This window comes from Phyllobates terribilis, unplaced genomic scaffold, assembly GCF_046119375.1.
Source record: "Phyllobates terribilis strain yellow unplaced genomic scaffold, ASM4611937v1 Scaffold_13__5_contigs__length_258822181, whole genome shotgun sequence".
NCBI lineage: Eukaryota > Metazoa > Chordata > Amphibia > Anura > Dendrobatidae > Phyllobates > Phyllobates terribilis.
This window is the reverse complement of record NW_027362773.1, coordinates 143,689,653-143,712,294: the sequence shown is the minus strand read 5'-3', so window position 1 is coordinate 143,712,294 and position 22,642 is coordinate 143,689,653. Positions and strand designations below refer to the sequence as shown.

Here is a 22,642-nt window from a genome sequence, read left to right as displayed (position 1 = left end):
CACAGTGATGTCACAAAACATGGGTGATATACACAGTGATGTCACAGTACAGAGATAATAAATACAGTGATGTCACAGTACATGGGTGATATATACAGTGATGTCACAGTACATGGGTTATAAACACAGTGATGTCACAAAACATGGGTGATATACACAGTGATGTCACAGTACATGGGTGATATACACAGTGATGTCACAGTACATGGGTTATAAACACTGTGATGTCACAGTACATGGGTTATAAACACTGTGATATGACAGTACATGGGTTATAAACACAGTGATGTCACAAAACATGGGTGATATACACAGTGATGTCACAGTACATGGGTTATAAAGACTGTGATGTCACAGTACATGGTTTATAAACACTGTGATGTCACAGTACAGAGATAATAAATACAGTGATGTCACAGTACATGGGTGATATACACAGTGATGTCACAGTACATGGGTTATAAAGACTGTGATGTCACAGTACATGGTTTATAAACACTGTGATGTCACAGTACAGAGATAATAAATACAGTGATGTCACAGTACATGGGTGATATACACAGTGATGTCACAGTACTTGGGTTATAAACACAGTGATGTCACAAAACATGGGTGATATACACAGTGATGTCACAGTACATGGGTAATATACACAGTGATGTCACAGTACATGGGTGATTAGCACAGTGATGTCACAGTACATGGGTTATAAACACTGATGTCACAGTACATGGGTTATAAACAATGTGATGTCACAGTACAGAGATAATAAATACAGTGATGTCACAGTACATGGGTGATATACACAGTGATGTCACAGTACATGGGTTATAAACACAGTGATGTCACAAAACATGGGTGATATACACAGTGATGTCACAGTACATGGGTGATATACACAGTGATGTCACAGTACATGGGTGATTAGCACAGTGATGTCACAGTGCATGGGTTATAAACACAGTGATGTCACAGTACATGGGTGATATACACAGTGATGTCACAGTACATGGGTGATTTACACAATGATGTCACAGTAGATGGGTGATATACACAGTGATGTCACAGTGCATGGGTGATATACACAGTGATGTCACAGTACATGGGTGATATACACAGTGATGTCACAGTGCATGGGTGATATACACAGTGATGTCACAGTGCTTGGGTGATTAGCACAGTGATGTCACAGTACATGGGTTATAAACACTGTGATGTCACAGTACATGGGTTATAAACACTGTGATGTCACAGTACAGAGATAATAAATACAGTGATGTCACAGTACATGGGTGATTAGCACAGTGATGTCACAGTACATGGGTGATTAGCACAGTGATGTCACAGTACATGGGTGATATACACAGTGATGTCACAGTGCATGGGTGATATACACAGTGATGTCACAGTACATGGGTGATTAGCACAGTGATGTCACAGTACATGGGTTATAAACACAGTGATGTCACAGTACATGGGTGATATACACAGTGATGTCACAGTGCATGGGTGATATACACAGTGATGTCACAGTACATGGGTGATATACACAGTGATGTCATAGTGCATGGGTGATATACACAGTGATGTCACAGTACATGGGTTATAAACACTGTGATGTCACAGTACATGGGTTATAAACACTGTGATGTCACAGTACAGAGATAAAAAATACTGTGATGTCACAGTACATGGGTGATATACACAGTGATGTCACAGTGCATGGGTGATTAGCACAGTGATGTCACAGTGCATGGGTGATATACACAGTGATGTCACAGTACATGGGTTATAAACACAGTGATGTCACAGTACATGGGTGATAAGCACAATGATGTCACAGTACATGGGTTATAAACACTGTGATGTCACAGTCCATGGGTTATAAACATTGTGATGTCACAATACATGGGTTATGAACACAGTGATGTCACAGTACATGGGTGATTAGCACAGTGATGTCACAGTACATGGGTTATAAACACAGTGATGTCACAGTACATGGGTGATTAGCACAGTGATGTCACAGTACATGGGTTATAAACACAGTGATGTCACAGTACATGGGTGATATACACAGTGATGTCACAGTACATGGGTGATATACACAGTGATGTCACAGTACATGGATTATAAACACAGTGATGTCACAGTACATGGATTATAAACACAGTGATGTCACAGTACATGGGTGATATACACAGTGATGTCACAGTACATGGGTGATATACACAGTGATGTCACAGTACATGGGTGATATACACAGTGATGTCACAGTACATGGATTATAAACACAGTGATGTCACAGTACATGGGTGATATACACAGTGATGTCACAGTACATGGGTGATTAGCACAGTGATGTCACAGTACATGGGTGATATACACAGTGATGTCACAGTACATGGGTGATTAGCACAGTGATGTCACAGTACATGGGTGATATACACAGTGATGTCACAGTACATGGATTATAAACACAGTGATGTCACAGTACATGGGTGATATACACAGTGATGTCACAGTACATGGGTGATTAGCACAGTGATGTCACAGTACATGGGTGATATACACAGTGATGTCACAGTACATGGGTGATTAGCACAGTGATGTCACAGTACATGGGTGATATACACAGTGATGTCACAGTACATGGGTGATATATACAGTGATGTCACAGTACATGGGTGATATACACAGTGATGTCACAGTACATGGGTGATTAGCACAGTGATGTCACAGTGCATGGGTTATAAACACTGTGATGTCACAGTACAGAGATAATAAATACAGTGATGTCACAGTACATGGGTGATATACACAGTGATGTCACAGTACATGGGTGATTTACACAATGATGTCACAGTAGATGGGTGATATACACAGTGATGTCACAGTGCATGGGTGATATACACAGTGATGTCACAGTACATGGGTGATATACACAGTGATGTCACAGTACATGGGTGATTAGCACAGTGATGTCACAGTGCATGGGTTATAAACACTGTGATGTCACAGTACATAGGTTATAAACACTGTGATGTCACAGTACAGAGATAATAAATACAGTGATGTCACAGTACATGGGTGATATACACAGTGATGTCACAGTACATGGGTGATTTACACAATGATGTCACAGTAGATGGGTGATATACACAGTGATGTCACAGTACATGGGTGATATACACAGTGATGTCACAGTACATGGGTGATATACACAGTGATGTCACAGTACATGGGTGATTAGCACAGTGATGTCACAGTGCATGGGTTATAAACACTGTGATGTCACAGTACATAGGTTATAAACACTGTGATGTCACAGTACAGAGATAATAAATACAGTGATGTCACAGTACATGGGTGATATACACAGTGATGTCACAGTACATGGGTGATTTACACAATGATGTCACAGTAGATGGGTGATATACACAGTGATGTCACAGTGCATGGGTGATATACACAGTGATGTCACAGTACATGGGTGATATACACAGTGATGTCACAGTACATGGGTGATTAGCACAGTGATGTCACAGTACATGGGTGATTAGCACAGTAATGTCACAGTACATGGGTGATTAGCACAGTGATGTCACAGTACATGGGTGATATACACAGTGATGTCACAGTACATGGGTGATATACACAGTGATGTCACAGTACATGGGTGACATACACAGTGATGTCACAGTACATGGGTGATATACACAGTGATGTCACAGTACATGGGTGATATACACAGTGATGTCACAGTACATGGGTGATTTACACAATGATGTCACAGTAGATGGGTGATATACACAGTGATGTCACAGTACATGGGTGATATACACAGTGATGTCACAGTACATGGGTGATATACACAGTGATGTCACAGTACATGGGTGATTAGCACAGTGATGTCACAGTGCATGGGTTATAAACACTGTGATGTCACAGTACATAGGTTATAAACACTGTGATGTCACAGTACAGAGATAATAAATACAGTGATGTCACAGTACATGGGTGATATACACAGTGATGTCACAGTACATGGGTGATTTACACAATGATGTCACAGTAGATGGGTGATATACACAGTGATGTCACAGTGCATGGGTGATATACACAGTGATGTCACAGTACATGGGTGATATACACAGTGATGTCACAGTACATGGGTGATTAGCACAGTGATGTCACAGTACATGGGTGATTAGCACAGTGATGTCACAGTACATGGGTGATTAGCACAGTGATGTCACAGTACATGGGTGATATACACAGTGATGTCACAGTACATGGGTGATATACACAGTGATGTCACAGTACATGGGTGACATACACAGTGATGTCACAGTACATGGGTGATATACACAGTGATGTCACAGTACATGGGTGATATACACAGTGATGTCACAGTACATGGGTGATTAGCACAGTGATGTCACAGTGCATGGGTTATAAACACTGTGATGTCACAGTACATAGGTTATAAACACTGTGATGTCACAGTACAGAGATAATAAATACAGTGATGTCACAGTACATGGGTGATTAGCACAGTGATGTCACAGTACATGGGTGATTAGCACAGTGATGTCACAGTACATGGGTGATATACACAGTGATGTCACAGTACATGGGTGATATACACAGTGATGTCACAGTGCATGGGTTATAAACACTGTGATGTCACAGTACATAGGTTATAAACACTGTGATGTCACAGTACAGAGATAATAAATACAGTGATGTCACAGTACATGGGTGATATACACAGTGATGTCACAGTACATGGGTGATTTACACAATGATGTCACAGTAGATGGGTGATATACACAGTGATGTCACAGTACATGGGTGATATACACAGTGATGTCACAGTACATGGGTGATATACACAGTGATGTCACAGTACATGGGTGATTAGCACAGTGATGTCACAGTACATGGGTGATTAGCACAGTGATGTCACAGTGAATGGGTTATAAACACTGTGATGTCACAGTACATAGGTTATAAACACTGTGATGTCACAGTACAGAGATAATAAATACAGTGATGTCACAGTACATGGGTGATATACACAGTGATGTCACAGTACATGGGTGATTTATACAATGATGTCACAGTAGATGGGTGATATACACAGTGATGTCACAGTGCATGGGTGATATACACAGTGATGTCACAGTACATGGGTGATATACACAGTGATGTCACAGTACATGGGTGATTAGCACAGTGATGTCACAGTACATGGGTGATTAGCACAGTGATGTCACAGTACATGGGTGATATACACAGTGATGTCACAGTACATGGGTGATATACACAGTGATGTCACAGTACATGGGTGATATACACAGTGATGTCACAGTACATGGGTGATTAGCACAGTGATGTCACAGTGCATGGGTTATAAACACTGTGATGTCACAGTACATAGGTTATAAACACTGTGATGTCACAGTACAGAGATAATAAATACAGTGATGTCACAGTACATGGGTGATTAGCACAGTGATGTCACAGTACATGGGTGATATACACAGTGATGTCACAGTACATGGGTGATATACACAGTGATGTCACAGTACATGGGTGATTAGCACAGTGATGTCACAGTGCATGGGTTATAAACACTGTGATGTCACAGTACATAGGTTATAAACACTGTGATGTCACAGTACACAGATAATAAATACAGTGATGTCACAGTACATGGGTGATATACACAGTGATGTCACAGTACATGGGTGATTTACACAATGATGTCACAGTAGATGGGTGATATACACAGTGATGTCACAGTGCATGGGTGATATACACAGTGATGTCACAGTACATGGGTGATATACACAGTGATGTCACAGTGCATGGGTGATATACACAGTGATGTCACAGTGCTTGGGTGATTAGCACAGTGATGTCACAGTACATGGGTTATAAACACTGTGATGTCACAGTACATGGGTTATAAACACTGTGATGTCACAGTACAGAGATAATAAATACAGTGATGTCACAGTACATGGGTGATATACACAGTGATGTCACAGTACCTGGGTTATAAATACTGTGATGTCACAGTACATGGGTTATAAACACAGTGATGTCACAGTACATGGGTGATATACACAGTGATGTCACAGTGCATGGGTGATATAAACAGTGATGTCACAGTACATGGGTGATATACACAGTGATGTCACAGTACATGGGTGATATACACAGTGATGTCACAGTACATGGGTTATAAACACTGTGATGTCACAGTACAGAGATAATAAATACAGTGATGTCACAGTACATGGGTGATATACACAGTGATGTCACAGTACATGGGTGATTAGCACAGTGATGTCACAGTACATGGGTGATTAGCACAGTGATGTCACAGTACATGGGTGATATACACAGTGATGTCACAGTACATGGGTGATTAGCACAGTGATGTCACAGTACATGGGTTATAAACACAGTGATGTCACAGTACATGGGTGATATACACAGTGATGTCACAGTGCATGGGTGATATACACAGTGATGTCACAGTACATGGGTGATATACACAGTGATGTCACAGTGCATGGGTGATATACACAGTGATGTCACAGTACATGGGTTATAAACACTGTGATGTCACAGTACATGGGTTATAAACACTGTGATGTCACAGTACAGAGATAAAAAATACTGTGATGTCACAGTACATGGGTGATATACACAGTGATGTCACAGTGCATGGGTGATTAGCACAGTGATGTCACAGTGCATGGGTGATATACACAGTGATGTCACAGTACATGGGTTATAAACACAGTGATGTCACAGTACATGGGTGATAAGCACAATGATGTCACAGTACATGGGTTATAAACACTGTGATGTCACAGTCCATGGGTTATAAACATTGTGATGTCACAATACATGGGTTATAAACACAGTGATGTCACAGTACATGGGTGATTAGCACAGTGATGTCACAGTACATGGGTTATAAACACAGTGATGTCACAGTACATGGGTGATATACACAGTGATGTCACAGTACATGGGTTATAAACACAGTGATGTCACAGTACATGGGTGATATACACAGTGATATCACAGTACATGGGTGATATACACAGTGATGTCACAGTACATGGGTAATATACACAGTGATATCACAGTACATGGGTGATATACACAGTGATGTCACAGTACATGGGTTATAAACACAGTGATGTCACAGTACATGGGTGATATACACAGTGATGTCACAGTACATGGGTGATATACACAGTGATGTCACAGTACATGGATTATAAACACAGTGATGTCACAGTACATGGGTGATATACACAGTGATGTCACAGTACATGGGTGATTAGCACAGTGATGTCACAGTACATGGGTGATTAGCACAGTGATGTCACAGTACATGGGTGATATACACAGTGATGTCACAGTACATGGGTGATTAGCACAGTGATGTCACAGTACATGGGTGATTAGCACAGTGATGTCACAGTACATGGGTGATATACACAGTGATGTCACAGTACATGGGTGATATACACAGTGATGTCACAGTACATGGGTGATTAGCACAGTGATGTCACAGTACATGGGTGATTAGCACAGTGATGTCACAGTACATGGGTGATATACACAGTGATGTCACAGTACATGGGTGATATACACAGTGATGTCACAGTACATGGGTGATTAGCACAGTGATGTCACAGTACATGGTTGATAAATAGTAAATCATAATACAAGGATGATGCTGAGAGAGATGACATTATACAGAGGTGATGAACATAACTATATAATAGTATCTATCTATATAATTGTCTTATCCCGTCTGTCTTTCTGTCTGTCTGTCTGTCCTGGAAATCCCGGGTCGCTGATTGGTCCGGCCGCGGCCAATCAGCGACCCGGCATTTCAGAAAAGCATGGCGGCCATTAGCGGCTCATGTGTGGCACGGAGGTCAGCGGCGATGCAGCCGGGAGATGCAGCCGGCTGCTCGCAGCATAAGTCCCCCGACCGCAGGCGCCGCTGACCTACATGCGGCTATTGTCGGAAGATCAGCGGCTACGGCCGCTTATCTCCCGAGGACAAGTGTGACTCCCCTCCTCTCCCCTCCCCTCCTCTCTCCTCCTCTCCTCTCACCTCCCCTCTCCTCCCGTCCCTCCCCCCGCTCGATCAGGACCCCGGAACCCGGCGTCATACTTACGCCTCCCCGTGCCTGCGCAGCAGCTCCTGTGTCTTCCGCTGCAGCTCTGTGACGTCTCAGGTCAGAGGGCGCGGTGACGTCTTTATACCGCGCTCTCTCCTGACCGGTCACAGCGCACAGCATGAAGATGCCGGCTACGCTGGAGTACAGAGAAGCAGTGAGGTGAGTATTGGATTTTTTTTTTTTTTGTATGGGGCCATAGGGGACCTGCATGGGGCACTATGGGGGGATGGGACATCCTGCATGGGATATTATATAGGGGGGATGTGACAGCCTGCATGGGGCATTATATGGGGGGAGAGGTGACATCCTGCATGGGCCATTATATGGGGGGAGAGGTGACATCCTACATGGGGCATTATATGGGGGAGAGGTGACTTCCTGCATGGGGCATTATATAGGGGGGGGGGTGACATCCTGCATGGGGTATTATATACGGGGGATGTGACATCCTGCTTGGGGTATTATATACGGGGGATGTGACATCCTGCTTGGGGTATTATATACAGGGGATGTGACTTCCTGCATGGGGCATTATAAAGGAGGGTCGGGAGACATATGCTAGAATACCCGATGTGTTAGAATCGGGCCACCATCTAGTAGGGATATAAAGCTGAGATATAATGGACACAATGATGTAACAGTATGGGGAAAATAAACTGTAATGTTACAGTACCGAGAACAAACATTGGATTATTTTATGTGACAGAGGAACCATAGACCCCTATAGGCCATATCACCCAGGTACATCGTCACATCTCTATATGAAGGTGTTATCTGTGAAGGAACCCTGAGAAGTCATTGGGAGGATATTTGCTGTTTTGCTATCAGCTAACTAGTGGCCAGAATGCACATTTGATATTTCATCGGTATGGTCTATGTGCAGATTGTCCAGTGCTGTCATTCTGAAATGTCATGGGTTGACATATGTGGTAACACATTTGCCATAATCTTTACCTCCTTCAGGTCCCAGCAGGAGGTTTAAACGGGTTGTGGAGACAATACAGACCCAGCTCCTGAGCTCCCACGAGCAGCCATCCGTACTGCAGCTTTCAGGTGAGAGTCGACTGAGAGGATAGAAAGAGTTACCACCTTACAAAATGACCCGTGATGTGGCCAACGTGCAAGTGATCTGTACCATCTGTGTCTATATGGTTAGGACATCTCTGATGCACAGGTAGACTGAATTTGGCCCTATAGATGTAAGTGAAAAATTCCTAGGAACCAAAGCCACCCACATAGAGGACTATCCGTACGCCCTACCATCAGATGTAGGCCTCACGGTACAGTTTTATCATTCCGGGATGGAGAAATCTGTGTACTAAAGAAAAATCTTCTTCTGGATATCACTGGTTTGCCACGTCTGCTATTTAAAGGAGTTGTCTGGTTTAGGAAACCAATTTTCAAACATCTAATTATGAAGTTCTGAGTTAATACAAGGGGATCCCCTATTCAGGATCCTCAACCCTTTTAAAAGGGGATCTTTTGTTCTGGAGGACCTGTTATTACCTGCATTACACAGAAAACACATGCATTTGAATGGGCACTGTGTAATTTTTCACTTGACCTATGGAGGCGCTGCAGACAAACACTTTGCTATCTACCTATTGTCATAATACCATGCTAACAAGTAGGGATGGACAAAGCGTTCTGTTAGAAGGGCCCCTAACAATGACGATATGGCCTGCTGTAAGGACACCCAGTGATTGGTTGTAATCCTGGGAGTGTGCTCAAATCCCCTGCAGCGCCACCACAGACTAAATTAAGCATTACACGGTACCCATTGGAGTAAAAATATTGTTTATGTATTACACAGACTTATCTGCCAGTTGTATGTGGACACCATGTGAGTTACCGTCTTATCACGGGTACATGTTTCTCTAGTCTTAAATAGCCGACCTGGCAAAAATTACACTATGTTTCCCAATCAATCTTTGGTGTCATTATCATGCAAAACAAAATCAGATGCTGATAACCATAATGTTATGAGAAACAAAGGTAAGCATTCAAGCTAGCTGACATAAATCATGGTGACAGCGCCTTTAGATATCCAGGACAAATATGTAAACGGCAAATGTGTAAGAAAAATGACAATAAAAGCTTTCAGGATTGTCAACTTCCTTTGGTAAAAATGCTGATGAAGCTGAGGATACGTTTTCCGCGGAATATACAGTACCAGTCAAAAGTTTGTGCACACCTCTTTGTGGAATATTGTTTCCTGTTCTTATTGGAATGTGCATATTGTAGATTCAGACTAGCGGCAGCAAAAACAAAAAGGAATACACATGGAAACATTGAATATAGAAACGTGTGAAAGAAACCAGAATGCATGTTAAACCTTAGATTCCTCAAATTACCCCCCTTTTACTCCAATGACAGCTATACGCCCCCTTGGCATTGTCTTAAGTAGCTTTATCAGGTATCATGGCTTCCAATGGTCTTGAAGGAGTTCCCAGAGGTACTGAGCACTTGGCTGCTTTGCCTTCACACTTCTGTCCAACTCATCCCAAACCATCTCAATTGGGTAGAGGATGAGTGATTGTGGAGGTCATGTCATCTGATGCTGTACTCCATCCCTCTCCTTTTTGGTCGCATAGCTCTAACGTAGCCTGGAGGTCATTTTGGGTCATTTTCCTGATGCAAAATACAACGATGGTCCCACTATCTGCAAACCAGATGGGTTGACATGTCGTTACAGAATGCTGTGGCAGCAATGCTGGGTAAGTGTGCCTTGAATTTGGAATAAATCACCAACACTGTCATCAGCAAAGCACCCTCACACCATCACACCTCTCTCTCAATACTTCACAGTGTTGTTTGGCTCAAACAAGTCTCTTCTTGTTTGTGATCCTCACAACTGACTTCTTTGCAGCAATTCGACCATACAGACCTGTTTCTCACAGTCTCCTCTGGACAGATGAGGTTGAGATGTGTTTGCTACTTGATGTCTGTGCATCATTTATGAGGGCTGATATTTGAGGTGCTGTTAATTTTCATTTTCTGAGTCTGGTAACTCTGATGAACTTATCCTCTTCAACATAGGTAATTCTTGGTCTTGCTTTCCTGGAGTGGTCCACATGAAACCCGATTTCATCATATATATTGATGGTGTTCATGACTGGACTTGAGGATATCTCCAAGGTTCTAGCAATTTTCCACATTGATTGACCTTCATATCTTAAAGTAATGATGGACTCTCATTTGTCTTTACTTGGTTGAATGTTCTTGCCATATTCTATCTTAAAACAGTTGTGGAATAGGGCTTAGCGCTGTATGTACTATATACAAAAACTGCCCCTGCAATACACACCTGATGGTCGCAAACACGTTCTTAAAGCCAATAATCCCAAAAATAAACTCTTGGTGAGGCATACCTGTTCTTTGGAAGCCAATCCAGGTGATTACCTGATGAAACTGCTTGACAGAATGCAAGGGGGGTGTAAAGCTGTCATCAGAGTAAACGGGGGCTACTTTGAGGAATCTAAGGTTTATCAAAAACTTCTTGTTTCCATATGTACTATGTACACATTTTTTGTTTTGCTGCCTTCACTCTGAATCTTCAATATCCACATTCCAATAAGATCAAGGAAAACCCTTGCAAAAACAGATGGGTCCAAACTTTTGACTGGTACTGTAGGTAGTTTAGTATAAAACAGTGTAATACATGGTTGTGCCTAGTCCTCTAGAGTTGGTCCTCTATGACCATGCCTCTGATCTGAACTGTCAATCTTCAGGAGCGCACTGTCCCCCCGGCAAAAACAGGAAGCTAGGAGGCAGGGGAGCGGTGCGCTCCTCATGACAGGAGATTGGAACAACAAAAAGAGAGAACAATTGCAGCCAATGTGATGACTTGGCACAGTGACTTTTGGCCATCGTGAGATAACATGGCAAGACCATGTATTCTGTAATAGCCAATAGCTGCAGACCGTAGTGACTTCTTGTCTATAGTGATGTAATATACTGCCATGACCAAAGCCTGTAAGTGCAATTAGGAGACAGAGGAATAGTCTGACCACAATCTGAAACAACCATAGTATGTTTCAAAAGTATTAGTATCCTGAAAGCTTTTAAAGTGATTTTCAGTGCTCATATCTGGTTACATTAAAAATGTGAAATTTGTATGGAAAGAGCAGGTAGCAGTCCTTTAGAGATCTTTCCATAGGAAGAATATTGTCCAGATCATGCCTCTTGTTATAGAGCACACAGCAAGGTATATAATCTGTAATAAATTATATATACAGGCAGCATCTACTGTGCATTGTATATTCATTGCACTCATAGCTCTGTAATATTGATAAAAAAAAAGAACATAAATGATCATAAATGAGATTTTATTACAGTACTGTGGGCATACTGTATTCTGTATATTCTTTCTTTGGAAAGACATCTCTGTAACTGTGTATGACATAGATATCTCTGTAACTGTGAAAAGTATAGAATTGTTAGAGATGTGTGTAAGAACTCATCCTATTGTTGCCAGGAAAGCCAATTAAAGGGCCGGTGTGTTTTTGTTGCAATATTTCACTGCGCCCTCTGCTGTTGCAGAACTCTAGAATGAGGACTGAAGAAGGTTTATAGGTAGTTGATAGTGAATATTAGAAGTGGAAAACCCACCCACCTTCCAACATGGGTTTATGCCAGCAAAGCCCATAATCTGGGATGAACACCATGGATGAAAGTCCTGCAAAACTGCTGTTTTCATCATGATCTGCCCAGATGTCAAGTGTGTATGTAACTTTCCTAGTAGCAGATCTGGTAGGGAAATAAGGGTTGGGCATGATGGATTTTAACATGCCCAATCCTATGTTCTTATAGGAGAAACGCTGATGGCAGAGGTGTCTCCTGCGGCTTATTCCCCTCTACCCATTGTAGATGTTGCCCAAACGAGCATTCGCCTGACAGCTACCATTAATATCTTTGGATTGTGAACTTTATGTATGGGTCCCAACTGAGCCAGCATCCTCTTTCCCTCCACGGCTCCCATAATAGTCCATGTCATCACCTTTAACTGGCTAACCTGGCAACAAAAAATCCATCTCTCTTCATAAACATAGAGCCATTCCTACTCTGTGTGTGTTACAGGCCTTCAGGCAAAGCAACTTACAAACACTATTATGTTTCTCGAAGATCTACAAAAAGTGGAAACATCATATCAACTGGCAAAAAATATGCAAACCTCTATCTTGACCAAAACAAACACCTGCTTATAACGGAGGCTGACGTATTAGAGAGGGCTACTGTAGCCCCCTGAACTGGCTGCCTCAGGTATATAAGGCCTCATGCACATGGCCATGTTCCATATTACAACCTTTACTGAACCTCCACGTCTCAAGTCTCCTACAGAGGCATAGTGATGGAGCATGCCGCTGTAAGTCTGTGTCATGTGCATGAACCCTAAAGGTGATAGGTGCATTTAACAAAGTCTGTGACATGTGCATGAATCCTAAAGGTGATAGGTGCATTTAACAGGAAAATCTCATTTAGACTTTGCAGTAGACATATTACTTAAAATATGTCATGACTTATACTTAAAGCCTAACTTCATTAGGGTGGGAAAATTCATATATGCTTATAGTTAACACCAAGAGATATGGGGAGTTGTTGGTGTGGCCCTCCACTGGATTAGTTGTCCCGTGCCTGTTTTATGTTCCTTAGGTCTCATTTAGACGTCCGTTTTTCACCAGCGTGTTCTATCCATATTTTTCACAGATAGACTGTATTGGTTATGTGTTCTGTTTGTTCACGTCTGTTTTTTTTTTTTTTTTTCGAAAAACAAGTGTCCGCAAAAAAAAAAAAGAGACATGACTGTTTTTGACCAGAGTTAATTTCAATAGGTCCATGAAAAACCGGTCGACATACGGATGCCATCCAGGTATCATCTGATCCCTGTTTTTTTCCCAGTTAATGGGAAAGAGAAGCTTGGAAGAAGGAGAAGCTTTTATTTAATTTTATTTTTTTTTATATGAGAAGTATGGATGCTACATTGGTGGTAAAAATGGGCACAGTCAAAAAATGGATAAAAATTGGTTTCAACATGTTACCGAAAAATGGTCCATTTTTTTTCTTGTATGCAAAAAGTAAAGAACGTCTAAATGAGACCTTGCTGACATAAGATTGCTCACTATAGCATTATAGCTTCAGTTCAGACTCCACTTGATGGATACCTCCGGCACCTGACGGCCCCCGTGACTTTTCATGTTCTGTTCATGTCACAGACAGGCATAGGGACAGCTAGAAAGGTGTAAACTGTTAGAGCCCCACCAAACAATCCTCCATGTCTGAGCTTCCTGGACCCCCCGAAATAGATGCATGGGGAACAGTGATTAGTGTTAATGGCACCCACGCCTGAATTTTCCAGTTTTACATGAAGTTAGGCTTAGTGATAACTGGAGAGTGTGATAATTGGGGAGGGGGCTGTTTTGTGTGGGAATGTTTGGTTCATGTCCCCCCACCCTGTTTTTCCCCTTGTGCTGTTCAGACACAAATAACTGTATGGAGTATCTCAGTGGGAAGATCTCAAAATGTGGTAAGGACCCTCCAGCTGTGTGCTCATATCTCTGCTGCTGCTGCTATCGCTCTTCCCACCCTTTGCTTCCCACGCAGATAATCCCCACCCTAACCCACCCCTGCTCATGACAGTGCCTTTCCTCCGATTTCCTCCTACCCCTCCTCGAGTAATGCACTATAATCGCTCCACCACAGAAGAGAACTGACCCACCATGCTAATACACATACACCAAACAACAATCACCTATGTATATACACTGGCATAGGTACACACCAATGTAACACATGCTAGTTACTCTCTTCTTAAAGGGGCTGTGTCACTCTGCAGGTTCGGACCTCCACTAGTTCCGTAGAACTAACTGCCATCTCTAGATGCAGAATCATTTTTGGAACTTTTCAATATTAAGAAAGAAAACATCTTGCCCTTTAAAAAAAAAAATTAGATCGCTTAACTAAAGCTAGATAATGAGAAGTTGTGCAACTGTTTAGTACACTTTGGGCCCAATTCATTATTTTCTTTTTTTTTAAGTCATTGTTTTTGTCTTGTGGTTTTCATTGACTTTTTTTGTGCCACGTTCTTCAAAATGGCACTTGTGGCTCATAAAATAAAAATTATCCTTATTTTTTTCTTTGACCCGTTTTGTGACTTTTTAATGTCAAAGTATTTCGCTGAACAGTGCAAAATTTGCACCAAAATAATTTAAAGAAGCAGCCCCATCAAAACTGTTATCCTCTTAATATATATACAGTACAGACCAAAAGTTTGGACACACCTTCTCATTTAAAGATTTTTCTGTATTTTCATGACTTTGAAAATTGTACATTCACACTGAAGGCATCAAAACTACGAATTAACACATGTGGAATTATATACTTAACAAAAAAGTGTGAAACAACTGGAAATATGTCTTCTATTCTAGGTTCTTCAAAGTAGCCACCTTTTGCTTTGATGACTGTTTTGCACACTCTTGGCATTCTCTTGATGAGCTTCAAGAGGTAGTCACCAGAAATAATTTTCACTTCACAGGTGTGCCCTGTCAGGTTTAATAAGTGGGATTTCGTGCCTTATAAATGGGGTTGGGACCATCAGTTGTGTTGTGCAGAAGTCAGCTGTTAGTCCTACTGAATAGACTGTTAGAATTTGTATTATGGCAAGAAAACAGCAGCTAAGTAAAGAAAAACGAGTGACCATCATTACTTTAAGAAATGATGGTCAGTCAGTCCGAAAAATTGGGCAAACTTTGAATGTGTCCCCAAGTGCAGTTGCAAAAAACATCAAGCGCAACAAAGAAACTGGCTCACATGAGGACCGCCCCAGGAAAGGAAGGCCAAGAGTCACCTCTGCTTCTGAGGATAAGTTTATCCAAGTCACCAGCCTCAGAAATCGCAGGTTAACAGCAGCTCAAATTAGAGACCAGGTCAATGCCACACAGAGTTCTAGCAGCAGACACATCTCTACAACAACTGTTAAAAGGTGACTTTGTGCAGCAGGCCTTCATGGTAAAATAGCTGCTAGGAAACCACTTTTAAGGACAGACAACAAGCAGAAGAGACTTGTTTGGGATAAAGAACACAAGGAATGGACATTAGTCCAGTGGAAATCTGTGCTTTGGTCTGATGAGTCCAAATTTGAGATCTTTGGTTCCAACCACCGTGTCTTTGTGCGACGCAGAAAAGGTGATCGGATGGACTCTACATGCCTGGTTCCCACCGTGAAGCATGGAGGAGGAGGTGTGATGGTGTGGGGGTGCTTTCCTGGTGCCACTGTTGGGGATTTATTCAAAATTGAAGGCATACTGAACCAGCATGGCTACCACAGCATCTTGCAGTGGCATGCTATTCCATCCGGTTTGCGTTTAGTTGGACCATCATTTATTTTTCAACAGGACAATGACCCCAGGCTGTGTAAGGGCTATTTGACCAAGAAGGAGAGTGATGGGGTGCTACGCCAGATGACCTGGCCTCCACAGTCACCAGACCTGAACCCAATCGAGATGGTTTGGGGTGAGCTGGAGTGAAGGCAAAAGGGCCAACAAGTGCTAAGAATCTCTGGGAACTCCTTCAAGATTGTTGGAAGACCATTTTCGGTGACTACCTCTTGAAGCTCAACAAGAGAAAGCCAAGAGTATGCAAAGCAGTCATCAAAGCAAAAGGTAGCTACTTTGAAGAACCTAGAATAGAAGACATATTTTCAGTTGTTTCACACTTTTTTTGTTAAGTATATAATTCCACATGTGTTAATTCATAGTTTTGTTTCCTTCAGTGTGAATGTACAATTTTCATAGTCATGAAAATACAGAAAAATCTTTAAATGAGAAGGTGTGTCCAAACTTTTGGTCTGTACTGTACATCAATTACAACTTTTTAAAAAGTTGCAAAATTTGTAGCATACGTACTCCTCCTACAGTAATTTTCTGTATACCAGTTAAAGAAGCCCTCCTCCTCCCATCAAAGTTTTTATCCTCTTGATATATTGCAATCACCATATTATATAGCACTATGTACTTACAATTGCTCATTTTGCCCTTCGACCCAGCTAATTCTTCTCTTTTCCATTAGGTGTATGACATCATGTGATTAAAAACTGACTAGCTGAATCCTTCCAAGCTCCACATAGAAACAGAAAGTCTCTTTTCTCTGCATGAGTCATCATTAGAGCTACAATTCTACAGCAGTGGGGTCAGGAGTTGAAGAGGAGGTGGAGCTGGGCTGCCAGTGACATTGCAGTGATGTAGAATTGTAGTTCTAATGATGACTCATGCATGGAAAAGAGACCTTCTGTTTCTACATAGAGCTTAGAAGGATTCAGCTAGTCTGTTTTTAATCATATGATGTCATAGAGCTAATGGAAAAGAGAAGAATTAACTGGGTAGAAAGACAAAATAAGCAATTGTAAGTACACAGTGCTGTATAATATGATGACTGCAATATATTAAGAGGGTAAAAACTTTGATGTGAGTGCTTCTTTAACTGGCGTATAGAAAATTACTCCGGGTTGTTGGAGTACATATGTTACAAATTTTGCGACTTTTTAAAAAGTTGTAATTGATGAATCAACCAAAAATCTCTGGAAAACAAAAACCAACAATGACATAAAAACAACAATGAATACATAAAATAGTCTGTAAAAAAGGCGGAAATTAAAAAATAATTTAGGAGCAAAACTCCCAAAACTAGACAAAAAACAGTGGCAAATGCAATAATGAATTGGACCCTTAGTGTTTCAACTCCTCCCACTCTTCAAAATTTCTGCATGTCTTTTGTGAACAAGAATGTTCCTGTTCGGTGTCAGAGACTAAAAACTGGTCCTGATCATGTCCAACCAACTATTGAACGACAATTGAAACCAACTTTCCATGCTCGGATGATGAGCTTGTATTTATACACATTAGCAATCCGAGGAGACAGAGCTCCAGAGGGAAGAAGAAATCAGCAGTCTAAACCAAGAATAAGACAAGGGGCGTGTCCCAGACTACTGCAGACTCCCTGTAGGGGCTGCAGCAGAGCTGTAACCACAGATCACAGCTCTGCCGTAACATAGCTGAGCAAAAAAGCTGCCAGGCAGCAAGATCCGAGGACAACGAATAGCTGGTTCACATCTCTGGCAGGCACTTACTTAAAGAGTGACCGTCAATTTAATTTTTATTTCATAAATCAATAGTATGCATGGAAATAAGCAACTTTTTATTATAGCTCATCAGAGAAATGTGCTTCTTTCTCTGCCAGGACTGATCATTCCTTTTTAATTTATTCTGAATTCACAGGTAAAATGTGTATTCAGTGAAGACAGATTTTTACATTGCTGAGATACAAAATTACAGTTGCTACAACTTCTTCTTGTACAATAAAATGATTTGTGCTATTATAGCAACTATTTGCTTCTTAGGTCTGCTTTTTTCTACTATGGCAATGAGAGAGAGTCAGGGGCTAATGAGTCGCAATGGTCCCATGGCTGCCATTTTACAGGAAGGCATTAATATTGATTCACTAGATTAAAATTAATATATATAAAAACTATAATAAATGTCGATACAAAGTGACACCTGCTCAGTGACATAGCCCGGCCGGTCCCTACCTATAGCCACCAGCTGCTTTTCTCCTGAGATGCCCAGAGGCCTGACCTTCTCTCCTGCATGCTTGGATTGTCCCAGATTTTGGCACGTTAGCTAGTTAGAGGTGCACATCTTGGAAACCAATGCTCTCCTTCCAGATAAGATGGGGCAGAAACTTTTCAAGTCGCTGCTTATGGCGAGGACCCTACAAAAATCTTTAATTTGTGATTCTAACACCTGCGGCTCTCCCACTACACCTGGCCTCTTTCCTTCTTTTTTTCCCTGTCTAACTAACTTCTCTGTCATCCTTTCTCATCTTGTCTCCCATCTTCTTTTTGTTGTCCATTCATCACTTTTGGTCCCCTCTTGTTTTTTTTGTGTCTATGTTATTTCACCATTTCCCTTCTTGCCCCCCTCCGTTATCACTTCCCGCCATCCATCGTTCATGACGGCATCTCCATCCTCCCCGAATCTGTTATCTCCCTGCATATGGCTCCTGGCAGTCACAGTGCTAGTTTTACATATCACAAAGTATACATAGATTATGTCCATCCAGCCTTCATATATAAATGCCGTCTTCACATATACCACCGAGGCACTGTGGATAAAAAAAACACCCTGTTAGGTGTCTTTCACAAAGAAATATTTTTTTTTACATTTTTTGGTTTGTACAAAAATGCTTCAAATTTCATGTTGGGGTTTTTTCATTTTTTTTTATAATTTTTTTCTTTTATTAAAAATGCAGTACCTAGAAAATGGCGAGTGTGAGCAGAGCTCAAAGTGAAAAAAAGGCACAAAAAATATACTGTTTATAGTATGTGTCGTATTTTCCTAATTACTAAAAGCAAAACACTGCAAAAAATAAAAAAAGAAGCAAAAGGAAAAATTTAAAAGGCGGTTTCACTAATGCCTTAAAAGAATTTGCACACTTAGTCTTTTTGCCGAGATTTTGGTGAGGAAACTAAGCAGTATGTCCAAGTTGTGGAGGAGATTTGCATTTTTGAGGAGGATTTAAAGAGTTTCCTCTTAGTTTCTGCACAATTTCCTCTCCAAAAACACATTGAAAAACTCTTTGGGCTCAAAGCCACTGAGCGTAAACTCTCCAAAATCCTCCCCCAAAACACAAAGCTTTTCAAAAACATTTTTGTCCGGTTTCCACTCCAAAAGCTCAGCCCAAAAAAATAATTTGAACACTCCCTGGCCATATTTTTGGTCCAAGTGCGATCAATTTTATTCTATGGGGTATGTGCACACCACGTCTTTAAAACGCTGTCGGAGTCGCTGAGTTTTTCTAGTCGAAGACGCTTCAGGAAAATGCCGGCAGTCTTTCCTGGCATTTTTTGCAGTTGCTTTTTCGGCGGCTCTGCTGCTGCCAGTGTCTTACCTTGAAAATGTAATCTATACATAACTGGAAGAATGAACAGGTTACTTCTTTTAGCCACTTCATGGCTCTCCAATCCTGAAGTGGTTAAAAGGAGCTTTTTTTTAGCACTTTTTTCAGGCAGGTTTTAGGCAGAATCCGCTTGTAAAAGGTGTTGTGTACACATACCCTTAGGATGGTTTCACAGAAAGCATTTTCCTGAAAAAAACCAGTGCAATTTTTGATGCAGTTTTTTGGGGGCCAAACTTGACATAAGTAGATTTAAAATGAATGAAAAATATAAAGAAAAAAATTCCAGCCTTCCAGAAAGATGTAATGGTCTCAAAATTAAAAACCATTATAATATTTGTCAAAAGGTCTACTGCCTTAAAGTCAATAGGTGATCAAAAATGTTGTTTAAATAAAAAATAATTGTTTAAATCAGGTTTTTGGGTTCAATGTATTCTTTAAACATTTTTGGCAATTATTTGTTCTTCATATCACAATCTGCATTAAAAATAAAAATCGAGAAAACTTGCAATTTTCACAGTGGCCACTGTTTTTTTATTTAAATTGAACTTCCTGTTGGTTCAGGAAACAACACGTGTATATAGTCACAATAGTCAGATCCCAACCCGATCTTTTTTATTGGAGCATCTAGTGAGCATGTGCAAAGATCATTGTGAAGGGAGGAGGAGCAGGAGCAGTTGTGACATCCCCTATTGTTATTGGTGGATCCTGTGCTATCAGCTGTGTATAGAGCTGTTAACATTGTAATACTGCCTCTGCTGATAAGAAGCCTGCTGAAAACTTTTCCTGAAAAGAAGAAAAGTATGAGTCTATAAAAAAGCCCCAGTGGCCTCTGCGAAAATTGCATGATTACTATTTTTTATTTTTAACAAAGGTTGTGATATAAAGAAAACAAATACATGCAACACACAAAACTGATTTAGACAATAGATAATTTCTGATTATAGCTTTCACTTTAAAAGGAGTCTACCAGCACAAAATAACTGCTCAAGCACAGGCACTTGGTGCACTCTAACAATGGCCAAATAGTTAAATGCAACTTCCCACTAAATTGTTTTGCATCTATTTCTATCCTCCTCTTCTTTGACTGACAGCTCTGACTTTACAAGAGCTAGAGAAAAGGGTAGATACAATTAGTTGGGAAGGTGCACTGAACAGCTTGGCCACGCCAAGGGTGCATCAAGCACTTGTGGTTGGCTTGAACAGTCATTTTATGCTGACAGACACCCTTTAATCAAGACACCTTCCCCTACTATGGAAGATATTACCTAGCCATCATGACCAGTATGTCTCAGATATGTGATTATTATCTTTCTTTAGATGTACACTCTCACAGATCAAAATCTCTGTTTTGATTAACTGTTTCTTTTAAGGGGTTGTCCGATACCTATAATGCCCTTTATCTGTCTTTAAGCCCTAACCACGTTTGTAACTTGCTTTATTATAAAATTCCTTACCATTCTCCCTATACAGCTAATACTTTAATGTGCTGATTTTTTTTTTACCTCCTGTGACGTTTCAACAGAGGGAAGTGTCAAACGGGACATCACAGGAGGATGTACTTCCCCACAGTTTCTATCACCCCACTGAAACAGGACGTCATCAGGGAGCGGCGTTGCAATCACTTACCACAGTTTCTGCCACTGGCGTTCCCTGATGACGTAATGTTTCTGGGTGGGCTGATACACAAGTGACCACAGCATTAGTGTCCGCTGATACACTTCTTCAGTGCCCACCGTCTGCATCTTCAGTCGCCTTGTGTCAGGGTGGGCTGATACAGACGTGACCACAGATTTAGTGTCCGCTGATACACTTCTTCAGTGCCCACCAACTGCATCTTCATTCGCCCTGTTTCAGGGTGGGCTGATACAGACATGACCACAGATTTAGTGTCCGCTGATACACTTCTTCAGTGCCCACCGTCTGCATCTTCATTCGCCCTGTTTCAGGATGGGCTGATACAGACGTGACCACAGATTTAGTGTCCGCTGATACACTTCTTCAGTGCCCACCGTCTGCATGTTCATTCGCCCTGTTTCAGGGTGGGCTGATACAGACATGACCACAGATTTAGTGTCCGCTGATACACTTCTTCAGTGCCCACCGTCTGCATGTTCATTCGCCCTGTTTCAGGGTGGGCTGATACAGACATGACCACAGATTTAGTGTCCGCTGATACACTTCTTCAGTGCCCACCGTCTGCATGTTCATTCGCCCTGTTTCAGGGTGGGCTGATACAGACATGACCACAGATTTAGTGTCCGCTGATACACTTCTTCAGTGCCCACCGTCTGCATCTTCATTCACCCTGTTTCAGGATGGGCTGATACAGACGTGACCACAGATTTAGTGTCCGCTGATACACTTCTTCAGTGCCCACCGTCTGCATGTTCATTCGCCCTGTTTCAGGGTGGGCTGATACAGACATGACCACAGATTTAGTGTCCGCTGATACACTTCTTCAGTGC

At 41.4% G+C, this 22,642-nt stretch overlaps 1 protein-coding gene across 4 annotated transcripts in view; it reads left to right on the top strand.

Moving 5' to 3' along the window:
- BRSK2 (BR serine/threonine kinase 2) overlaps nucleotides 1-22,642 on the top strand; it is a 182,409-nt gene that overhangs the window by 147,695 nt on the left and 12,072 nt on the right. For 3 of the 4 annotated variants that reach the window (XM_073658767.1, XM_073658766.1, XM_073658768.1), the window contains exons 18-19: nucleotides 9,192-9,281; nucleotides 14,704-14,751. In XM_073658767.1, the coding sequence (XP_073514868.1) occupies nucleotides 9,192-9,281; nucleotides 14,704-14,751 (138 nt within the window). The remainder of the gene's footprint in view (nucleotides 1-9,191; nucleotides 9,282-14,703; nucleotides 14,752-22,642) is intronic. The other variant, XM_073658769.1, reaches the window with a different exon arrangement.